The sequence below is a fragment of the Urocampus carinirostris genome, chromosome 8 (genome assembly GCF_059441175.1).
Source record: "Urocampus carinirostris isolate Australia breed hairy pipefish chromosome 8, RoL_Ucar_1.0, whole genome shotgun sequence".
NCBI lineage: Eukaryota > Metazoa > Chordata > Actinopteri > Syngnathiformes > Syngnathidae > Urocampus > Urocampus carinirostris.
The window spans coordinates 27919668-27944160 of NC_142356.1; the positions used below are offsets into that span (position 1 = coordinate 27919668).

At 38.5% G+C, this 24493-nt stretch overlaps 1 protein-coding gene across 2 annotated transcripts; it reads left to right on the plus strand.

Annotated features, from left to right (window-relative positions):
* Positions 1-680: 680 nt before the first annotated feature.
* sack1fb (scaffolding CK1 anchoring protein Fb) lies at positions 681-23568 on the plus strand. 2 transcript variants are annotated; one of them, XM_088343143.1, is made up of 5 exons: positions 681-1265; positions 14385-14552; positions 16208-16329; positions 20127-20866; positions 22918-23568. In XM_088343143.1, exons 1-5 carry the CDS (start codon positions 795-797, stop codon positions 22962-22964), a joined length of 1548 nt encoding a protein of 515 aa, XP_088199269.1. In that variant the 5' UTR covers positions 681-794; the 3' UTR covers positions 22965-23568. The 2 variants fall into 2 exon arrangements, with proteins under 2 accessions (XP_088199269.1, XP_088199268.1); XM_088343142.1 differs by lacking the exon at positions 22918-23568 and adding an exon at positions 21632-22420.
* Positions 23569-24493: the final 925 nt, after the last annotated feature.

The following is a 24493-nucleotide window of genomic DNA, read 5'->3' on the forward strand; positions in this document are numbered from 1 at the left end:
ATGTACATTTTCACGAAAATCAGTTTAGCCGTTTCGGAGCCTATGAGTCACATACCAGCTCCACCACACACACTCACACAAACCGGGATTAAAAAAAGTAGTTTGGATTACCACCTGTGATCGAGACGATCTGGATTAGAGCCTGACTACAAAAAAACATCTTATTTTTTTTAAATTGTGATTTATTTCACCGTTTTCATATGGTGCACAGAATTTGATATGTATAATATTTATATGGGGCAGCACGGCGGCGCAGTGGTTAGCGCTTGTGCGGCACAGTTAATGTCTCGGGAACCTGTCGTGGGTTCAAATCCAGCTCCAGACTTCCTGTGCGGAGTTTGTATGTTCTCCCCGTGCTTGCGTGGGTTTCCTCCGGGCACTCCGGTTTCCTCCCACATTCCAAAAACATGCATTTCAGGTGAATTGGCCGGTCCAAATTGTCCCTAGGTGTGAATGAGCGAATGAGCTGTCTGTCCCTGTGTGCCCTGCGACTGGCTGGCAACCAGTTCAGGGTGTCCCCTGCCCACTGCCCGGAGATGGCTGGGATGGGCTCCAGCCCCCCCCCCCCGCGACCCTAATGAGGAGAAGCGGTACGGCTAATGAGATGAGATGAGATAATATTTATATGCGTAACGATGTTTGAGCTGTGTCAAAATTCCTGAATTAGAATTGTTCCCTGAAGGCAGCGCGCGTTGACCACGCCCCTCCTCCACTCCCGGGACTCAGGTAACTTTCCTCAGGACTCGCTTCATTCGTGGGTTCCTTTTAGTTAGCTAGGCCGACGGGCAACTGCCATGGCTGAATCCCAGCTTGTGTGCATGGAAGACGGCCGAATCGGGGTCCCGGTGCCGGAAACCCGACCGGAGTTCTATTACAGCGAGGAGCAGCGCGCCGCTGTCGAGGAACTGCTCAAAAACGGCGACGGCGCCTTCAAAATGCGCCTAAAAGACGACAACATGACAGACTTTTTATCCGCCAGGGAGGTAAAAATTTTGAACAACAACTTTAAACTCTACCAGGAGAACGGAGAAGGCGACAGCGCGGCTGCGAATGAGGCTGGGTCCTCTCCGTCGTCCGACTCCGGTGTCCACTCCACCTACTGGCCGCAGATGTCCGACACTGAGGTGCCACCACTGGACATTGGCTGGCCCAGCTGGAACTTCTTCAAGGGGGTGACCAGGGTGGCCATCCACACGCATCCCCCCAAGGACAACGGGCCTCATATTAAGGAGGTGGTGCGCAGGCTCATCCAGGGAGCCACAAAGGTGAGTTTTACTTAGAGAATGGGTCCCCAAACATTTTATCTTAAAGGCCTTTTAACTTTTCCTTTCTCTGATGAAAGGTCTGGGTCAGTTTGTAACGGTGAAAGTGTACTTAAATGTAAAAAAAATTGTCATGGTACCTGAGACGAATGTTAATTTCTTTGTGCGTTCACGTGTTACTATGATGATTCTATTCTAGTCTAAGCATACGAAAATTATTTTCGGTACCATGACTAAAGATAGTGTGATAAGGTGCTAACACCCAATGCCTTTTCTTGCGTCATCTATATCCCTGATAGTCCATTGGAAATATGTTAGTGCCTTCACTGCTGCGAGCTGTGTTCAAATCCCATTATAACCGATTCAGCGCACTCAGACTTAATTTTTTTTTTTTTACATTCAAGAAATATTCATCAAAACGCTCTCTGGTATTGTTCATGGGGCCGGACATAAGATGGAAGCGGGCCGTATCTGGCACACAAGCCGCAGTGTGGCGATTACTGATCGTTATAATTTTATCTAAAGCTTCACAATCCGCATTGCAAATCTTCTGAAACTAATTCATTTATTTTAACAAGATGTGTTTCTTGCGAAAATCCCTTCATCAGAATCTATTCAACACCGATACTATATATCTCAATAATCAGTCCTGTATTCAAAGTGTTTTTCTCGTTAGAAAACAAATCAAACAAAATAAACTAAACAAAAAACCTAGGGATCTAGAATACCAATAACAGTATAGGTATCTATGCCCATAATAGCTCAAGGGTAGTTTCAAGTGGCCCATTTAGTTGATAGTTCTTATCACGTACCCTACATCCAGGCAACCCGAGTAAGGCAGTCATATTGGATGGGTGTAAGTTTACCCAATTATATTTTTCTGATTAACATTCGAAATATAGCGATCAATGGCAGTCAAAATTAACCTCAACAATCTTAACTGTGGGAGGTAGTCACACTATAAGAGCACTGGAAGAGCAGCTTCAGCGATAGACTGCTGTCAAAGTCTTGTTCCACAGATGGACTGAGGAGATAATTTCTTCCTCATGCCATGAGGCTCTTTAACTCCACCTGGGGGAGTAAAAGCCCACATTAAACCCCACCCCCACATTTGTATTTTACCCTATTTTTATTACAGTGTGTATTTCATGTAGCACTATTTAAATACTCTATATCAACATGTTATATTGGGTATTTATGTATTTTATTTCTTTCATTTTATTATTATTTTATTTTCAACACAAGGATACTGCTGGAAGTGTGAATTTCCCTTCGGGCATGAATAAAGTGTCTCTGTCTGTCCATCTATCCATCTATCCATCTATCTATCTATGAATAAGTGGGATATTATTTTTATATGTGCCACGGTTCTGGCTTTAGCATTATTATTTTACATTTTATGTATGAAACTGTGAAATTAATTGTGCTGAAGAATTACATTTTGTCTGGAGATAAAGTTTGACAGCTTTGTTGAATTTTGCCTTGAACTATATGGCGTGGCTCGCACTAAAAAATAAATAACTAAATATTGATATTTTGCTTTCATGGCTCTTTGAGTTAAAAAGGTTCCCGACCCTTGGTATCTGGTATCAGTATTGATGACTACTTGAGATTTGGGTAATTTTCTGGTTAAAAAAAAATTTGCCTAAAAATGACAATTAATATTTACTCAAAAATAGATAAAGGTAGCCAGCAGATTTTTCAAATACATGTCTAATGGTTTATTATTTGCAAATGTATTATTCACAATTATTATCAATTGCGATCAATGTTGACAATAATTAAAAGTAATTTTGATAATGGGTGCAACAATTATTTCGTTAAAATCTAACTAATTTTAGACTGAATAAAAATGTTTTGTTTACTTAATATATTTTGTTTCTAGATATTCTGAGAACCTTCTTAAGAGTGAACATTCGGCAATATCTGCTCTCATCTATGTTAAATTGTTTTTTTGTTCATTTTGAATCAAAATAAACACTTTGTTGTAGTCAAAACAAAATCCTCCCAAGTCACCATTTGGTATATTTTTTCCAAACCTATAATATTGGTCTACATGTATTTCTCTTGCAAATTAATATAATATATATAAAATACTTAAGTTTGAACATGGAATGTTTGTGATTTGGAAGGAAAAAAATAAACATTTATGGGGTATCCTAAAAAGCTGACCATTTTGAATAGGGAAGTTCTTGCTCCAATATTTTTTAATGATTGACATTTTTGCATAATTCCGTCTGTTACCTCCTTAACGTTCCTGTACAATTAACCTAAAATCCAAATCCAAGACGTGCCCACAGTAAATCGAATGCTGTTCTTGAACCATTTGGAGAATAACCACTGTGGTACTAACATTGACTAATCTGAGTTGGAAAACACAATTAAATGTTTGCAGAGTGTAGCATGGGGATCCTAGCTGGAAAACTAGTGAGACAATAGCGTGAAGCCTTACCTAGTACCATGCCACATTTGATCACAATCAGACAAAACAAAACATTATATTTTACATATTTTTCTAAGAATAGGTATGGCACTTCTAAAAGTGGCCATTTGGAGACGACCACTTGACTACACTAAAACATTTGCAAATTTATATTTTACTTTAGCCATTTTTTTAGACATTGTAAAATAGTTGTAAGTGTTTGACTTCTCTTTCCAGAAGTCAAATCAATGAACGTGTACACTAGTGTGTAATAATGGTACATGAAAATGAATCATTGATTGCCTCATGCACTTTTATTTTCGGCTGTGATTTGAATACACAACCTGAAAATAGCATACAATTATGTTGAAAATTTCCTTTGCAAATCAATGTGGCAATCATCATTCGATTTGATTACTACTGGCTAAAGATATTCGGACCTATTGGAGGCGAAATCTGTTTTATCAAACATGCTTGTACTGGCTAACGTCGGCTGTGGATTGTGAAAAAAAGCCTGCTTTTGGCAGAGAAAGGTGTCAATCGAACAGGGAGAGCTATCCATTTTGGGAATGATTTTACACGTCCATTAATTTACAAAGGGGAGTTTTGGAGCAAAACAAACGAATTTCATAAAGCAACGTCCAATGAAGCAGAAACGGTTTTGGGCTGATTTCTATTTATTGTGTGTTTTGGAGTAGATATTTTACACTGTTTGATTCAATGGATAGTTTTCATGTATCTCGTTTTAGACTGAGCGTGATGTTTCTGGGATGAGTATTATTAGGAATCATATCTTGAATCTAAAGAGTTTAAGCTTTCCAATGATATCAATCATGACATATTTCAGTGACCTTGTACAGACACGTACTTGTTTATCAAAAGCCAAGCGGCCCGCCGTTGGAACTTTAAGGGGTTAAGGACCTAAGGTATCTAAACTACAATTGTATGTTTTTACAATTTTAATTGGAAAGTTTTGGAGTAGAAGGTTTGAAATTAAAATGATTATATTTGGTCTGATAAATTTACAAAAGCGTTACGAAAGAGATTAATTCCATTTCCATGGTTGCGTTTCATTTTGGGACAAAATCGTGTAAGTCTATGTTGCCGTCTTGATAAGCTTCAATTTAAAATCTTCCAATGAGCTTAATCTATTTGCAGAGGGTGTTTTTTATGAATGAGCGGGTTTAGGTAAATAAACACTTGAGCCATTTGCAATCGCACCCCGGACCAAGAAAGCGCTTGTTGAACATCTACACGGATGCTCATCCTGGAAGCATTTTTTCACTGTTGTTGTTCTTTAATTTTTAACGAAGGTTTAGTTATGTGCATTTTTTATTAATTGGAACTTGGTCCCAGGGTTAATTAAGAAAAAAAAAAGAAGATATTCTTCCATGGGGTGGTAAGGATGATATTGTACTGCAGGCATGTATGGCAAGTAGGCCAAGTGTGGCTTTCTTCATGAGTACATCTGGATCTCGGATAAAATCCACCTTTTTAATGCACACCGTGTTTCTACCACTAGGGGCAAAATCGCTGTAGCCCCTTTTTTTTACCTTTAACGCTGGTGAGAAAAAATGTCAGTAGGACCATTTCCGTGTTCCAAGCCAATTAGACACATCCTATAAAGATACCTATATGAGTGTGACGTCTGCCTTTTACAATTTCCGAAAAACATTTTCAAGCATATAGTTAGCACAAGTTGAGAAAAAAAATATCAACAATTCGCATGGCTATGGTTTCTAGATTGACATCCATAAAGCAAAAATGGAGGACAAATAATTACCTCTCAATAGCTGAAGGTAACTATTTCCGTATCCTTCCCGTTTGCAGTACTTAAGAACTCTGTTTGAACCTTGCTTTAGCTAACTGCGATGTTAAGTGGCATATTTGTTCATATAGGGTTGAGAAATTATTTCATATATATATATATATATATATATATATATATATATATATTATTCATTCATATATTTTATGCAATCATTAAACGTCACACAATACAATGAACAATAAGCTTCTATCTGGAGATCAGGTTTCATGGCTTTTTTTTTTTTTTGTCTTAAAATATATGGTGTGGCTCATACTGGAAAAAAATCTAAATATTTTGCTTTAATGCAGGTGTCAGAAACCTATGGCCCGTGAGCCAAATATGACTATTTTAATGAGTACATGTGGCATGGAGATAAAATGAACTTGTGCAATTATTCAATGTATTGTTATCGTTATTATTGACACACACACGATGCTGAGACAGTGTTGATGCTCAAATGGTTTGGTCCAGTAAATATAAAACACAATTTTAATAAGGGTTTACAGTCAGGGTGTCACACCAACAGATCCCAATGTGGCTGTAAATTGCTTAATAATACTTTATATCAGGGGTCAGGGACTTGTGGCTCTTTAGTCCATATAGCTCAGAGACAAAATTGTTTCCGCGCATATATGCTCCATGCCGCTTCAAATATGAATGAGGAAAGTCAATTTTGGTGCATGCGAAGCCAAACCAACGTTTCAGGGTGCACTCTTTTTCTCGCCCAGCACCGTTTGCACTGAAGGTATATATGTTACTATCTTCGTTTGCAGTATTTCTTGACATTTTTACAAAATAGAAACTGCGGGACTGGTCTATTTATATTCATATGGGACACAGGCTCTGGCATTATCAGTATTTCATAGTATTTATCAAACATCACGCAGTGAAATAAAATGTGCTTGTATAATTAACTTTTGTCTGGTTTGGTGGTTTCGTTGATTTTCTTCTAAAAAATTATGGTGTGGCTCTATAAAAATATATATATATATTGTTTTGCTTTTATGGGTGTTCGGGTAGAAAAGGTTCCCAACCCACATTGTATCGGATCAATCAGCATTCCAATTGGAGGTTGTCTTTGTAATCAACTCTTTTGTAATTGTTTTTCTGAAGACCAATTCAAATATGTACTTGTTGTGAAACTGGTGTTTGTAAGTTCTTCACAAAAGAATGCGGGCTCTGATTTACGGCTGCCAACTAAGCACTGACGAGACCTTAAAAAAGAAACTGCAACTTTAGTCTCATTACATTTTAATTGACTTCAAAAGAACTAGACTCGTTTAACTTGCAGGGAAGTTATGTAACAAAACATGTTTGGTTTCAAAGTAGAAAGCTTTTTTTGATTACCATTATTGTCATTTCTAGTGTTGTTTTTCTACAAAGGGAGATACCAATAAAAGCTTATCGGTCCGTACAAGCTGTTGCATGAATACATCCTCATTGGCAGAGGTTGTCAACTTACTGACAATACACTGGGGAAAACCAGTTATTGGCACAAAGTTTGCTGCATGTGCTGATGCTGGCTTAGGTTTGTGCCATTGAATTATTTATTTGTTTTCCTTCCTGATCTGAGACTGTCGCTAGCATGTGGGTGCCTTTTAAGACGTTTACCATGTTAACCTTGCCACCACTTATGGAAACAATGAAGTTGATTTGCCCTGATGAGTGGGATGCTATGAACACAAATGTAATAGCCTTGTATACAATCAAACACACAACCAAAAATGAATTTATTCAATAGATACCCAGGTGACAAAAAAATGAAGACACAATTTGTGCTGAAACATGTATTTATTTTTTTACATTAACCCCTCAGTTTTTAAGCGTTGTTGTAGAATACTAGCTGATTGTAATGCAGAACACAATGTCATTCCTTGAAGAAGTGAGACTGGGTCATAGTAAGGTATTTTTTTATCCTTTTTCTTTGTTTTGTTTTTTTATGGACGGGCGTAAAGGAAGCTGTTTGAAATGACCCATGTGGATAAGTTATAGGAATGTGTTTGTATTTGATAATTGAATCGTGTAATCAATAATTGTTTAATTACTACGTTGGGCAAGCCTTGGAAGCATCTACAGTGCACACACAAAATTGAGCAAGCATGTGTCATTTGAGGAAGACCACACAAGCCCTGACTTGGGAGCTTGGTGTTGGTTTAAATGGCTCCAACAAGATGTTGACAAGACAAAATGAAAGAATAGTACAGCAAGGTAAATTTGCTGCTGGACTGGTTGATCGACATGAATGCCTGGTGTTTTAATTCAACCACAGTTTTGTTGAATGGCATAACAAGAATAGCGTGTTTGGTTTTTTGGGGTGTTCATCTTACCCAATGCATTGTTTGTCATTAAAATATTTTTTGGGGGTATTGTGATAAAAGAATGTGATTAAGGCACTCATCCTTACAAGCTTCGGTGAGCAGGCAAAAAGCAGCAAGTCAAGTTACATTTATTTTCAGAGCTCTTTATCACAAAGTTTTAAAGGGTTGCTTACAGCATCCCCTGATCTTAAACCAACATGAGAGCAAAAAAATCCCAAAACCCATCAAGAATAAAATAAAAAACTTTGAGAAGGGCACACACATTAGGTAACCCCCATTCCAGGATGAGCTGCAATAGATATTGCACGGACAGCAGTAAACGAGACATGATCTACATAAACAATAAATATAAGTTATATCTCAAATACTGTAAAAGTCCAACACAACCATGCAAGGCCTTCCATCTGAATTGGCTTGTCAATTGCAGTTGACTCCAGATGATAGTTCCAGGTGCTGGTCCGCTGACTCAGAATGCATAACTTGTGCAACATGCGAGCCCATCCTTCTCTCTTGCTCAGCCACCAGCCAGGTAGCAGGAAAAGACAAAAATGAAATCAACATAATTTACAACCTGTAGAATAAATATAAATCTTAAGGCTAGATTTAAACACTTATACTGGGGCAGCAAAACTTGAAGGCTGTGCATTTCACAGCACCAAGGCACGAACGGAGAACCCAATGCAAGTGAAGACGCTTAATTTACTCTCAATAAAGAGCATCAAAGTAATGAAGCCAAATGTATGCAACAACCCCAAAGTACACTTTTTTTTAATTCAGTACAACTTGCCAACTAAAACCATGGGCATGGGAGAAAACAAACACATTAAAAACCAAAGGAAAACACTGGAAAACTGGAACACCCAGACTATACTCAGGCTCCACCATACTCAATTAAGCCAAGACTAACTGAATATTTGAATGTTAAAAAGAATCAAAACAATCCATGACAACCACCACAAATTGTTTTAAACATCTGGCTTTTTCTTCAGCATTCTTTTTTTTTTCAATGCTATAGTTCGTTTATTTTTACTAGTTTAAAAAAAAAAAGCAAAAGCAAAAATCCCATACTCAGCACCTTGTTTAACAATTTCAGCAACATGTTATTTAACAAATACATTTTTTTAAAATTATTTTAGAATTTACTCCCTAAGATTTTGCACTCAAAAAGTTAACCAATAGGTATAGCCACATGGTATCTTTCACTTATCTTTGTTTTAAAACCAAACATGAACAAAAAGGGGTAATGAGCTCTGGACAAATAATTAGCATTTACCGGCTTTGTTATTCAAAATTAAATAAAAGGCTTCCAGTTTTTCTTAAAAAAAAAAGACAATTAACTACTGTGACTGCTCTCGGGTGGCCCATTATTCAGTAAATTCCTACGGACCCCAAATGACATTTACTGTACAACAAAACTCTTTGTTGGCTTTGTGTGGACTTTTCTTTCCTTTTTTTCTCACTCAGAGCTCAATTCAGTCACCATACTACCCAGCATTGGGGAAGAAAACGAGGCACGTTGAGTATGATAGTTTTATTTTTTTCAACTGCTGTTGTCAAATTTCATTATCAGCTGTGCTATATGGAACAAATCGAGCAGGCTCTATATACACGTTTCTCAGCTTTTTTTAATGTATGTACCAACTCTAAATACAACTTTAAATAGGATATTTAACATGTTAACTACAAAAAAATGTTATTTTTCTTCATTTTTGTTTCTGGGTGCCTTTCTTTTCTTTTTTTTTTCTTTTTTTTTTTGCATGATTATTATTATTTAATTTTTTGATAATTTTTAATATATTTTGGGAAACAAACTCATCATTTTCAAATATGACTTTATTTAAATAAAAGACATGTTTAAAGAGTTTTGTTTCACTAAAATAATCTAAATTGGAAATAAAATTATAAAAAGAATCCTTAAAACAAGAAAATGTGTTTCTTGGTATGCTCTTTTTTTCACTTTATGAAAATATTTACCCTTTTTTTCTAAAATGAAACACCGATGTCAAGCCAACTGTTGTTTTCTTTTCAACTTCCAAATTTATTAAAATAAGGGAAATGATAATTAGAATCAGTCTTTTATTTTATGAGAAAACTGACAAATATTTGTTTTTAAATGAGGGCATTTACCAGCTTATCATATTTTTTCTGTGTAAGTTTAAGGAAAATAAGAAACGAAATTCTGCATTGATTCACATTTAAAAATATATTCTACAGTTTCAAGTACTCCTTGATGTGACTCAAAAGTACTCCCAGGTAAATGCTACCCCACTTTTGAGAATCAATGATCTAGTGTAACAACTACTATTTTCAATCACTTCCTTTGGGAAAAAGTTGCTTAAACACCCAGTAAAAGGCTTCTTGGTTTCTTCTAGGGCTTTTGAGACTGCTTGTTTATTGTTCTGGCATAATGCAGTGGCTGGAGTGAACCTTCTTTGTGTAAAAAAGCCAGAAGCTGAGTTGAATAGAAGATCGTTTTCGGTCGTAACTCCTCTGAGGGAGGCGGTAAACAAGCTCCAGGAGCACAAGGGCGTAAAAACCCGTGCTGGCTTTTGCCACTTTAAATTCTAGCAGAGTGCCCAGCGAGCAAAAGTCAAAGAAGTTTCCGGCTTGAATGAAGTTGGCCAGTCAGACACTAATGCGGGTTACTCGCTTCCAGGCGAAACGTGTCAGTTGGAAGATGGAGTGAGTCAAGTGGTGTTGTGCAAACGGGAAATGGAAAGTCCTGCTCAACAGAGCTGGCCTACTCAAACTCACTCCAAGGTTTTCCTTTGAGTTTACTGGGCACCAATTATTTCTGGTTAAAGGTTGGTTGTGTCCTTTGAGGTGTTCTCAACAAGTTGAAAGTAGAATTTATCTCTATTAGTATGTGTAAACAATTTCCAACTGAGTTCAAAGAGCTCTTGTATTTTTTTTCACCCCACCGATTTGCTTTTATCTTACCTTTAGGAAAGTTGCTCGGCTTCAAAACAAACTAGATAGGAGGATTGGGGGGATAGTAACTTCATGCTCTTCCCTGCAGTTGTTTTCTTTTTATTTGTGTTAGTGTAGCATTAAAATGGTAAAAGTAAGAAACGAGGCCTATTTCAATTATTGTCCAAATTCCATCCTAAAACCCCATGAAAGATGAAAGAAGAAGAGTTCATACAAGCGCATCTGCAAAATGCAGGTACTTACACATGCATCGTTAACAAGCTGACTAAGACTGCAATTATGGCTTTAAGCCAGGAGATGGTTTTAAGGGATTCAAAAGACCTTTTTTTAAATTTGGTATAGAACGTGTGGTGTTCCTCGCCACAATCATGTAGATATGTTCCAACATATTCCACGCGCCATGGATCTCGAGAAATACATTTCAAAAGTAAACAGTTTGACCATACATCCCCTAGAGATGTAGTGTCACCGAATGACAATGAGAAGCAAAACAAACTGCGCGTCCCGTTGAAAAACCCGGCAATTGTAGTAATCAACAGATGCATAATGTTCATTTCAGCTTGGAGTTATTGGAATTCTACTTACAGTGTTGCTGGGGCACTTCTGACCGTTAAGTCCGAGTTGATCATGAAAGAGTAAGTTTACATGCCGTTGTGTACAGCGTGCGTTCCTTTTTTGATTTAGCCTTATTTTGGGTATTTGATTTTTACTTTTACTCTCGAGTTTTTGCCGCTTGTCCTGATATTAATATAATATTGTACAGATAGCTCCCTGTGCACCTGCGGGCTCTGAAGGCTTCCAATTTTGTTTGGTCTAGGTTTGCTCTATTAACAGTCTGCTAGCTGGCAAGCCTGCCGTGCTCATTGTCTTTTCTCCCGGCCGGTTTGTGTTTGTTGCCCCGTTAATGTTGTGATGTTGACTCATTGTTATCCTGGCTGCTTACTGCATGTTTTCGGTCAGCCACCTTCCCGTTTTTTTTTTCCGCCGATCGGTCTCAGTCCGTCCTCTATGGCAGCCGGCTAGCCTGCTGTGTCCCGGGTCCTTCAGCCCCTATTAGCTCTGTGTGTGTTATTTTTGTCAGTTCACCACATTTTGGCTGCTTGTGACACAAGCCTAGGCATTCTTGACAAAAACTACCAAAATTTGGTTCAAAACACTCAGAACCTTTTGAACTAGTTAACATGTAAACTAATACTGTGACTGGCTTGCTAAGGTGCTGGTGTGCTTAACATGACATCAGAACTCTGGAAGCCAAAATAAGCAAAGCAATGAATAGAACTATTATGATATAAAACACGGTTTAGAGCCTGCATAATTCCCTGCATCAATTTTTAACAAATGTGTTAATGGTTTATTAGCTAGAAAGGTGTACATAATCATATAACTTGTTCTATTGAGTGTCAGCATGCTGTGGATATTTTTTTGAACTTGTTAAGTTCTTGCTCTTCGGTTCATTAAAAGAAAAGAACACAGTTGCATAGTTTTTAGACAGGAAGGTGATTCCATGTAACTGATTGTTTAAGGGAATGCTTTCTGAGAGATTGTAGAATATTGCAAGTTTTTCCGTCTATTCCTATTTCACAATGTAGGGGTTTAATGAAGCAAGTCTAACATACATGCCTCTTATTCATTTGTTATTATTAAATGCTTGTCATAATCATCCTGTACCTTGTCAACTTGTGCGATTATTAAACTCCACCGGGACTCAGTCTTGCATTAGAGCGATCATGACTGGTTTTGATAATTTCAATTGCTCATATGTATAGCTATCGCGAGTAACTAACAGGAGCATGTATACATGATCCCTTCTAATGTAATGTACATTGCAACCACCAAATTGTTCCACTGACCATTTTTGGGCTTTGGATGACTTCTTTAGGTGTTCCAATTACTTCTATTTTACAAACTGCTAGAGGTTATGAAGAATTGTTGCCGTCTGTCATGGGACGTTTGCTGCCTTGTGTACCCCCATGTATAGTTTTAGCTTATCTCATGTATGCAACTGATGTTTAATAATATGAAAAAAACAAGTGTTCCCATGATGTCAAACCAACACAAAGCCCTTAATTTATTCAGGTTGTCTGCCCTCTCCATTGATACTATGTAAATATTGGAATGTTCATATACCTAAAGTTAAATGTCATAGTAAAGTGAAAACAAAACTGTTGAGACGCCACAGAAGAGTGGTGTGAACAAACCTGCCTAATGTGAATTAGTTTCAAAATTGTCAGAAAAACAACCTTAGTTGGCCTGCACCCGTCATTCAAACGCTTGTTTGTACAGCGTGTGCTCAAATGGCTGTCAATGTGACAAGACAATTGGTATGTGTTGCCGTGTTAAAAAAAGAAGAAAATACTTATGCTTTTGTAGCCTGATTTTCACTTTATTTTTCCATTTAAAAACAGATTGCTTCCTGTTTACATATTAGCCAGATAAAATCTTTAAAGACTGGCTGATTGTGGACTGGTTATAGATCTCGCTATTAAAGCAGTTAACCAGATAGCCTACAATAAAGGTGGTGTCCGTAAGTTCAAAACAGTCCACTTGATAACGCCATCATCTGGCTAAATCCTCTTTGCAGCCTCTGTCAAGCTTCTTGTATGGCGCATGCACGTACATGTCTCTCCTAGATGCGTGTAATTAAAATATTATTTTTTCCTCTTTTTGGGGGTTTGGGTTGGCATTTTTTTGGGGGGTGGCAGTAGCTCAGGAGGTAGAGCGATCGTCTTAGGATTAAGGGATCCCAGTTCGAATCCCGGCTTGTGTCCTTGGGTAAGACACTGAACCCCCAATAACCAGGTTAGCGCCTTACATGGCTGCACAGATCACGGCCGCTATTGGGAAATGTGAAGCACAATGTAAAGTGCTTTGGGAAGTCATTGACTTGAAAAGCACTATATAAATGCAGATCATTTCATTTCATTTCATTTTGACTGTACTTGTACTTCAAACGGTCCTTTTCCTACTTTCACCAATTTCATCCCACAATAAGCTAAAACAACTACATGTAAAATCACTTTTTTTTTTTTTTTTTTTAGAAGTCATCCTCACTAGGGTCGCGAAGGCACTGGAGCTCATCCCATTTATCTTTGAGCAGGGGACAGCTGGGATGTGCTCCAGCGCCTTTACGACCCTAGTAAGGATAAGTGGCACAGAACGCATGAATATTCGTCAGGGTAGCATGAAAATTGTAAAAGTAAGAAAAGGCCTTCTTCTAGCATAGTCCAAATGCCAACACAACCCCCCAAAAAATTAAAAAAGAAGAGTTTATTCAAATTGGAAAAGAAATGCATGAACTTGCACGAGCATCGTGAGTGAGCTGACCAAGGCTACGATCGTGACTTTAAGCCAGAAGACATCGGCAGAGAGTAACAAAGTTCCACATTCTGTAAAGCTCCTTAGACTTACTAACAATTGTCACAGATCCACTCCATGCCCAGCAAAAAAAATGGATAAATGAAATATTAGTTTAAGAGATAAGAAATTTACCCTGTTCTGGCTTTAATTCTCACAGGTCGGTGTCGGGTCATTCTCGATTTTTTTTTTACACCCTATCCATGGCAATTACAATTATCATCATTAGGAAATATTTTGGATTTACTTTCACTCTAAATGCAGTGTTGTGTCTTTCCTAATCACAGGTGATCGGCATTGTTATGGACCTACTCACAGACCTTCAAATCCTGCAGGACCTCATGGATGCCGCCTGGCTCCGTTCAGTGCCCGTTTATATCCTGCTGGACAACCATGGTGTGCCGCACTTCCTGGATATGTGCTCGCGCCTCCAGATCGGCGCCCAGCACTTGCGGGTAAGATTTTCCCACCAGGGTGAGGAATTTTATCCGTGTGCACATTGAGGAATCACTTTAAAACATAAGTGGCTGACATCCACATCACTGTTGGGAATGGTCCATTTGTTTTTGATTTTTCATACGTTCTGTTATGACAGGATTTGAATATTTGTGAGTCGATCACATAAATTGCTCGGGGGTTTTGAAGCTCCACATGGGAACGAATGCATTTTCCCACCTGTTGTTTTGTGTGAGTTTTTTTCACTAGATAATTAAGTATTTTGTTTAACAATTCTATTTTGGCAGAATAAGAAAATTGATAGATGTCAAAACTTAGTTTGCAGTTTCCTGTACTTAACAGCCATTTATATAAAAGATGTATGTCATACATGTACAAATTACATTACAATATGTTTAAAACTAGACTATTCTGCAGTTTTTATGTTAAGGCATTTGTGTGTTTGTGAAATCAATTGTCACTGCTTAGGCTTGCAGTCATATGATCTTTATATTCCACCTAATGTGGCTGTTTTACAAGAACACATTCGAGATTAAATGGTAATATGTTGTGTTTTATACAGGCTCTAAACCGTGTTTTATATCATAATAGCTCTATTCATTGCTTTATTTTTGCATTTATTAGAGTATAACAGGCACACATTTATAACAGGTAGCACTATTTTTTGATAAATAATTGAAATTAAATTTGGTTTTACCAATTCACAGCCCAAACTAAACATTGTAAGTGACAAACGTTAGGCTGAGGCGGCCGGTGTTGTGCCAAAAATGGGCCCCTCGACATGAAATTGTCCCCCCTCGCGCAATTAACTACTAGTAATTGTGTTTATTGGACGCCATTTTGTTGATGAATGTGTTTTCCTTCTCCCCAAATGGTCATTGAACGCATTTGGTTCCAGCACTAAGTGCGACTTAATTTCAGTTTATATAAGTTGCTATTGTTTATTGAAGCCCCAGTCTGGCTGAAATCTAGATCCTCTCTTTTTGTATGAGGATGGTAGAAAATGATTTTAATTATTCTTCCGCTTGTGTTTGATACTGTGCCAGGTCTGAGCAGTTTCAGCTATTATGATAATGAGGCTAATGATAGGTTTTGCCTGAATGAGAGTTGTTTGTTTCTTGTATGGTTGTTTAATAACTGAATGCAGTCACAGTAGATTGACTGCATATTTCATGGCTGGATATCAAATACCAACATGTTTAAAGCCTTTGCATGCACTAATGTATCCAAGCATACTTTGTGAGTTTTCAACAATTGTGAATGTCGTGACGTTTTTGTTTCGTGATCTGCTATTTCCATGAACTGTTTTGTGACTCGGGAAGTGACATCATAATGGACTGCGTTGGAAGAGGAATTTGATTTGCATATGTGCATTGTTGCCAGTGTACACCTGCCGCTCTTGTTTGTTCTTAAAGCCACTTGCTGTGCTTCCCCAACGCAAAGGTGTGCTCACTTTACTCGCCAAAGAAATGCTGGACGACATCCCAACCAACCACAGGCTAACATTTTAAGTTGTTTGAACTTGGGACAGAATGATTCAATGACACGTGTTGTTCTTAGGAAGGAACTTAGACCTTTCAAATAAAATCATTTTGATGTTTCGCAATCTAAGTTGTGATATATTTGTAACGTCCCAACCTATGCTATTTTTCAGAACATTCGTGCCAGAACACTTAATGGGGTGGGCTTCAACTTGTCCTTTGGCAGACTCCCCGGCTCCCTGTGCTCCAAGTACATGTTGGTGGATGGAGACAAGGTTGTATTTGGATCTTACAGGTGAGAAACCGATTTCCTCCATTATAAGTTTATTCTATTTTAAAATTGGACAAGTGCACCGGGTATTTTATAGGATGCCAGTTCCTTATTTTAACTATTATTGTCAAATGTTTTCTGTTGTTATGACTATGGCATCATTGTCACGATTGGCCAATCGTGTCGCTGTTCTTTCATACCCTCACTCCTGAGGGCTGATCTGCATTTTGTAACCTTGAAGATTTGATAAAAAGAGGGGACTCAGAGGAGGCCTTTAGGACGAATGCCCTTCTCCTAGTCCTCCTTGCAAGTTCAAAATCCATTTAGTTTTCGCAGTGATCAGTTTAAATTTAACACCCTATGTTGGAAGTCATTTCTGATTGGCTGTTTTTTTTTGTCTTATAGTTTACCGAGCAAAAAAGGGCAACCTGCTATATACAGTACTTTTTTTAATTAACAATTTGACGTTTAAGATTTTGGAGGCTTGTCCATCATCAGTGGACCCACAACAACATCCTGACTGGACATTGACTGGGAACACAAAGCAAATTTACCATTTTGATGAGCTACCACAATTTTATAATATGGCCCTCTAAAATACAAAGCATATATTTTTAAATTACAGATTGTCAAGTCACATTCAAGTCGCATTTATTTATATAGCCTTTAATCACAGAAATGTCTCAAAGGACTGCACAGGATTACAATTACACAATTACCTGATCTTAAGCCAAGACACAAACCTTTAACCCCCTCCTCCAAGAAAATGTAATCTAATAAAAACCAGAACATTACATAAGCAATAAAGCTCACTCAGCACTATGCAAATAAAGAAGTTCAAACAAACACGTTTTCGCAGTAATTGCAGCAGAGATCAATTCCACGGCATTGCCACACCCAACGACGCAACAAGACTCGATGATCAAGTTTGCAGGTGATCAAGCACTACCTTGAAAAGCGTCATTAGCACTCAGTGATTGATGCAGATAATTTAAGACAGGGATCGGTTCCACCTCCGTAGGGATCGGTTCCACCTCCGCTGTCAAAGTGAAAGCTGGGCCTTATTCGTTAAGCTCAAAAGCGAAATCACAACACTTGTAAAAATCGCTCGTTAAATGGTGGCGTGTGATGCCAATGTCAGCAATCCAGGTACATTTCACTGCTCACGAGCCTGAGCAATGACTATTTTACTGCTGCTAAAAGTGCAATAGACAAAGAAATGGAATGAAAATGCGCGTGCTAAATAATTACTGTACGTCTGCAAAGGTGATATAGTAACCTTTGTGTGCAACCAAATGATTGATGTTTTCTAGGTATTTGCATCATGTTTTTCTCATGTTTTAACTTGAGCAAGGGAGGGAAAATTAAATTCTAGAAAGAGGAGGCACATTTTCCATTGGTAACAAATTCTCGAAACCAGATGTGCGACAAAAACTTCTGTCATTTGATTATTTTAAGGTGCCCATATTTGAGGGATTTCTCACACGTGCTGGTTGTTTTCATTTTTCGAGGATGGACATTTTTAAATTAAGGGACTGTTTCAAATACAGTCCAAATATCAACCTAACCCACAACAAATGAAAAGAAGAAGGTTGATAGACGTTGCAATGATATCAGCCAGAAGATGGCGACAGTGAATGGAATATGTTTTACAGTTAACGACACCACCTTTTGTACATTTGTATGTTTTAAGGCTATAAAATCCCTTCATAATACACTTTCCTGAGACTGGCATTAAAACTCTTTCAGATTTTCTTTTTGTTTTGACACACCGGGTGTTCAGTTTCTATTTTAAATACACTTATGTAAATAACGCAGGCAAAATTCTACTACTGCAAATATGTTTAAAAAATAATAACAATGCAGTTGTTAGATCGACAGTACGAGTAATAGTTATATTATGTATATATTTTACCCAAATTAGTTGAGATGTTAGCTTCATGGCGGCTGAGTTGTTAGCGCGTCCGCGGCATTGTTTTATGGTCATGGAATCAAATCCAGCTACCAGCATTCTTGTGCGGAGTTTGCATGTTCTCCCCGTGCTTGCGAGGGTTTTCTCCGGGCATTGCCGTTTCCTCCAACATTCCACAAACATTCATGTCAGGTTAATTGCAGTGTCTGAAATAACGTCTGCCTGGACGCCCGGGGCAAGCATCTTTTACGTCGGGAGTACAACTTACACAACGTCTCTGTCCGGGTGGCCGACAACATTTTTAAGAAAGAAAAAAAAAAAATTTCGTTTTTATTTATTTATTTTTTCAAATCAAACGTTTGTTTTATTACGATTTCGAAATCTTTGTTCGGTTTGGAAATTTCGGAATTTCGGTTCGGCAATTTGCATGCTCGGCAGCCAATCAGAAGCCTGTATCGACTAACTTCGTGCTTCCGGACTTTCCCGAGTGTTATAAGGTTGTGCATTTGCATATCATTTTCTAAAGAAGATGCACAGAAAACACAAGAAAAAATGGATAAGTGGTTAGGATTCAAGCCAAAACGTCAGCCCCAAAAGGAAGATTCAAAATAAGCTAACAAAATGTATGACGCTACAAAACGTAAACATACATTAAAAGCATTGTGGAAAGAGGAGTTCACGTGGGTTGTAACAGACGACGCAACACAAACATTGCATGAATGATGATGAGTAAATAAAGGTACATACGGTAGGCAGAAGGGAAAACAGTAATGTCATATTCATGCAATGAATGTTATAAATAGATTTATAATAAACTTAATTTTAAAGTGTTGTTCTGTTATATATTCTGATTATCAAGCCTTAATACTTTGCAACAATGTTTTGGGGGTTTTTTTGCGATTAGTCGTCTTATTGTGTTTCAAGTTGTGAAAAATGGGGCAGGCATCTTTATGGCTGGGCAGGCAACTTTTCAGTGTTGTCTGCCCTGGTGTCCGGTAACTTTTTGTCTTGTTAATTGGCCAGACCGAATTGTCCCTAGGTGTGAATGAGCGAGTGACTTGTGTGCTCTGAGACTGGCTGGCAACCAGTTAAGGGTGTCCCCTGAAGTTAGCTTGGATGGGCTCCAGCACCCCCGCGACCCTACTTGGGATAAGCGGTGCAGATGATGGATGGATAATTTTTTAAGGGTTGACTGTGGCCAATTTGTTGTAATATAGCGTTTATAAACGCATTCACATTTCTATCCTATTGCATTTGTTTGCAGCGTAACGGCCAAATGCTGCTTCACCATGTATGCTTTAAACTCAGGGCTCCATTTATTTGTTTATTTATTTATCTAATAATTATTTAAATGATTAAATAATCCAATATACATTGAAGCTGAAGAACAAACTCTATATACGGGCTCAAGGAAATAAAAGTGCTGTACTTAACTAACTTTATCACAAATAATTTCTATCTTGCCAAATTATATTATGAAAAAAAATCTTGCAACTTTATTGCATTACTGATTCAAACAAGGTTGGAAAAGATTTTTGGATACTATCCATTGTTTTACTTCAGAGGATATTTTGTCGCCATCCTGTGGACGTTTATTGGGAAATAATATTTGGTGAAAAAATGCTTTTGCCTTTATTATGCACAGTGCTTCTCAATTATTTTCTGTCTTGCCCCCCTCCCTAAGAAAAAGAAAACCTCTGTCGCGCAGTTGTGAAACCTTAAAGAGTAAACCGTGATACAGCGAGGGATTAATGTATACCGTGATACAGCGAGGGATTAATGTATCAGAATAGTGGATGATCTAGATTCGACTAGAATTCGATACTTTTCAAATTCCTTCGCTTTTAATTGAATGTTTTCTTTTACGGGCAATGACGTCACAATTAACGCATACCTCCCCATGCGGCAGCTACTCGTGGACGACATCACGCATGGATCGCAACACCATCACAGTGATGACAGGCCAGGTGGTGGAGTTCTTTGACCAGGACTTTCGCGAGCTCTACGCCGTGTCGGAGAAGCTGGACCTCTTTCGTGAGTTCCACGTGAGCCCGCCTACCAAAACGAGCACCAACATGAGCGCCAGCGTCCGCGCCAAAGTGGGTCCTAAGCGGCCCCCCCTGCCCGCCACCACGTCTCGATTTCAAGTCAGCTTGGGCGACGCCCGCAAAGTCAACAACATTGAGGTCCCAGCTCACAAATACTACAACCCCAAGTACTTCCTCATGTTCCCCGATGTGCCTCACCCAGCCCGGTCCCTGCAGGGGCCTACACGACCCTCCGAGCTCCATCGGCTTACCGTGCCCCAAGACCCGGTCACCAGCAGCGAGAAACTGGACCGCCTGAGCCCGCTTCCATCTGAGCCCCCCGTGGAGTTCTTCAAGAAAGCCAACGGGGTCCCGCATGAAAGGAAGAGACTGACACTCAAGCAGAAGATCACCAAAAGGTTGTCGGCAAGTAAGCTTTCGATCAACAGCGGCAGGTCCAGCCCCGCCCCTGGCGAGACCGCCACGCACCTGGAGAGCCAGGACCACCTGGACGTCAGGGTCAAGCAGCCCCCCAACAGATTGAAGCTCCTCAAGAAGCCATCCACACTTGGCCCCAGGTCCCAATCGCTTCAGGCCGTCGACACCGTGCCGGACAACATAAGTGAGTACACTGCATAACGAAAGTCTGCACGCCCCTCTTTCAATGCTAGTTGAAAAAGAAATATTTTTTCAAAGGGGAACTACGAATAAATGAGATCACGTAGTCACACACGTGTACACACCCTCCTGTGTCATGGTTCATGTTGCAAATGCACTTATCATTCAAAATTTTGGGGTCACCCAAAAACATTTCTGTTTTACATTTTATTTATCAATGTCTGTGTTCTTTTGCCCATAATAATATATTTCTTGTGATTGCCAGTCTCAGATTTGGCTGGTGTTTTGTGGGTGCTGGTTAACCAAGGCGCAAGTTGAGGACCTATAAGGCTTCTATTCCTCAAACTAGAGAATCTAACGTACTTGCCATCTTGCTACATCTCTTTCAACTCTAATTAGAGCCTTTTTTGTGCTGTTCTCTGAAGGGGAGTAGTACACAACGTTGTAGGAGATCATCAGTTTCCTGGTAATTTTTCACGTGGAATAACCTTCATTTCTTGGAGTTTCACGTGCCAGTTTTCTTTTTCTGGCCAATCTGAAAATGTAATCACACGCTCCAGATACTCGACTATCTCAAAGGAAGATAGTTTTTATAGCTTCTGTTACCAGCTAACGTTGCTGAACTGTTGTCGTCCGTTTCAATTGCACAAGAGCCTTTGAATCATCCCTTAGCCAGTTGTAACGCAATTCATGGCTCGACTGTTTTTAAGATCTGGAAATTTGAGGACTGCTTCACAGGGATATGAAGTTCTGTCTTTCGTACTTTCAGACTGGAGGACAGCATGCTCAAGAGCAGAACGAGAGAAGCTTTTCTACACTTTTCTCTCCAGTCGACTGGTCTTCTGACTGGACTTTCTCAAAAGAGCATCGGGGATTTGTGGCCCACTTAGAACACTGCAGCTCAAGACTTTCTGGTCAGGTGTAGACTAGATTTCAAAAAATTTTGCGCTTGTGGTCAGAAATGGAAATATAGAGAAAACAAAAGGCGGATTGCATTAAAACCCAGAAGGGACCTGACCCCAGCGTGTGAAGTAAACACCGTGAAGCTGCATACATATCTGTTAGCTGCCAAGTGTATTTGAATAATCCTTGAGTGTATATGCTTTATAATGTTTCTAAAAAGCTTTGTTTTTTCCACCACGACTTTGATTTAGGTCCTGTAAATGTTTACATTATCTAATCTCAATTATTTGAATAAACCGTGCTAATTAGTTTGCTGTTTGTGTGTGTATGTTCTTTTTGTACTTGTCACGTGCGTTTTTGTTTTGGTGGTTTGTTTTTTCTCTTATACAAACGATGATTATGAAATTCAATGTAGAAATAAAACAACTCTAAGAAATGATCATTGTCTGTGACTCCTGAATAGTTTCGAGTACTAAGTAAAGTAAATCAGTATTGTGATTTACTGGTTTTCGACACTGCCATGACAAGTTGTTGGAGGGTGTGCACATTTTTGCAAACACATTTTCCACCAGTGGTTGGTTACATTTAGTTCCCATTTGAAATTATTTGAAGAGTTGTGTTCATTATTAATGTAAAAACTGGATTTATATTAGCCATTTCTGTTCCTCACAATGTGTTGTTTTTGTTTATGTAATTTTGTGTTTGTGTTCTCCTCCTGTTTGCATGTTCTTTCCGTGCTTGCGTGGGTTTTCTCCGGGCACTCCGGTTTCCTCCCACATTCCAAAAACATGCATGTCAGGTTAATTGGCCGTTCCAAATTGTCCCTAGGAGTGAATGAGTGAGTGAGGTGAGTGTCCCTGTGTGCCCTTTGACTGGCTGGCAAGCAGTTCAAAGATAGCTGGGATGGGCTCCAGCCCCCCTGCGACCCTACTGAGGATAAGCGTTGCATATAATGGATGGAAGAAATATTGCAAGTCTTCTAACTATTTGTTTTTGAACGTCATCACAATCTTGAAATGACTTAAGACAGTCTTGTACATAAATCTGCAATATTTTATTTTGGTGTATTCATTCACATCAACACTATTTCCGGATTGACATCGATGTGTTTTAACTAAAAATATTTTTTTGTTATCAATTTTTTCCCCGCAGGTATGAAGAGTCAGCGTCGATCCAAGCAAGTCTGCAAAGTGTCCTGATGTCTTGTTTTGGAGAAAAAATCTACTTCTTTTCTTTTTCTTTTGTTTTTTAAATCCTTTGTATGTTTGAAACCGTTTACAAGCACTAAATTCACTTTTGTTGTATCGCTGAACAAAGAATCGGACTTCCCGGGCATTGGTTGCAAACTGAATGGCTCACCATGCCAAGGGGCCAGTAAAAATACTGTATGTGCCAGTGCCTACCAGTGCCTTCATCATGAAATTAAAGGAAAAAAATGTAATTTTAGACCATATATCAAAAAAGGACTTTCAGGTATTTTGAAATGAACAGCAATTCTTAAGGAAGGTTGTGTCCACTCAAATAATATGTGCAAAATTGTAATATTGATATTTGGGGAGAATTTTGTCGGTGTGTTTAATTTTAATGGAAAAACGCTAGTTTGTGTAAAAAAAAAAAAAACGTTTTGTTTTTTCCTAGATTGTAGTTTTCTGTGGCCACTGGAGGGCATCAAAGAGCAAGTATTTTATTTCAAGTCATGTTTGTATTCGTTCTTGAATGCTGAACTTTGGCCATGGCTATATTGTGTATTATTTAGCACCTCCTAGTGGTAAAACATGGTTTTGAATAAAATGCAAAATTATATGAATGTGCATTTATTCTTAAATACTCGTAGGTCAAAAATATTCTATTTATTTTATTTAACATGAGGCTCACCTTGCGTGAGCTTACATGACTGTCCGCCATCTTGCTGCTAAGGGTACCCATAAAAAAAACAAAAAGCCTGTGAAATGCTGGACAAAATATGACAAGAAAAAATGGTGTGGTTTGGTCATTTTGAGTCTCCGTGGTTTGTATTCTTTGCGCTTCAAAGCACTCGATGTCGGTTGCATTAGACAATACAGCAATATCCAGATGTCTAGTATTACACAGTGTCCTTTTAAGACTAATAAAGGCACTAGGTTTGTATACAGCGTGTCCCAAAAACGAATATACTTTATTTCCTCTATTTCAGAGAGAGAGAATATGAAAGTGCAAAGATTTTTTTTTTATATGAACACAAGCCCAGTATCCATTTTTACTCCTAAATCAAATCTGAAATAGATTTAAAAAAAAGGCTATTGGCAATTTAACCCTAAGGAGGTATATATAATTTTTTACATGTTCTCTTTTTGATGGATCTAATTATCCTTGAATAAAATTCATAGACAAAACACTCTACAGAGGGCATCTCAAACAAAGCAAATGTGTACACGTAGCTAGGGTCTGTCGGAACATTTTGAGTGGATGGGACTTAAAAAAAAATCGGAAATTATAGTTTTAACACTATGAATGTGTGGACATTCTTTGGTCAAAATACCTCGAGTGTAGATAGTTATTTCTAACCCCAGGGGTTAAAGTCAATGTGTGTACCGGTATAGATTTTTGGGGGGACGCCCTATTTTTATATTAACAACTTTCCAATGTGTCACCTATTTGAAGTGCAAATGCTGCCCTACTTACGAACGAGATAGGTTCCGGATGATTGTTCATAAGTTGAATTTGTTTATAAGTTTCTTCAGTGCTATTG

Coding starts and splice junctions, on each gene's coding strand:
- sack1fb (XM_088343142.1), top strand. CDS start 795: ATGGCTGAATCCCAGCTTGTGTGCATGGAAGACGGCCGAATCGGGGTC. Junction 16,330..20,126: donor GTTGTATTTGGATCTTACAG/GTGAGAAACCGA, acceptor CCCATGCGGCAG/CTACTCGTGGACGACATCAC. Junction 20,867..21,631: donor CACCGTGCCGGACAACATAA/GTGAGTACACTG, acceptor TCGTACTTTCAG/ACTGGAGGACAGCATGCTCA.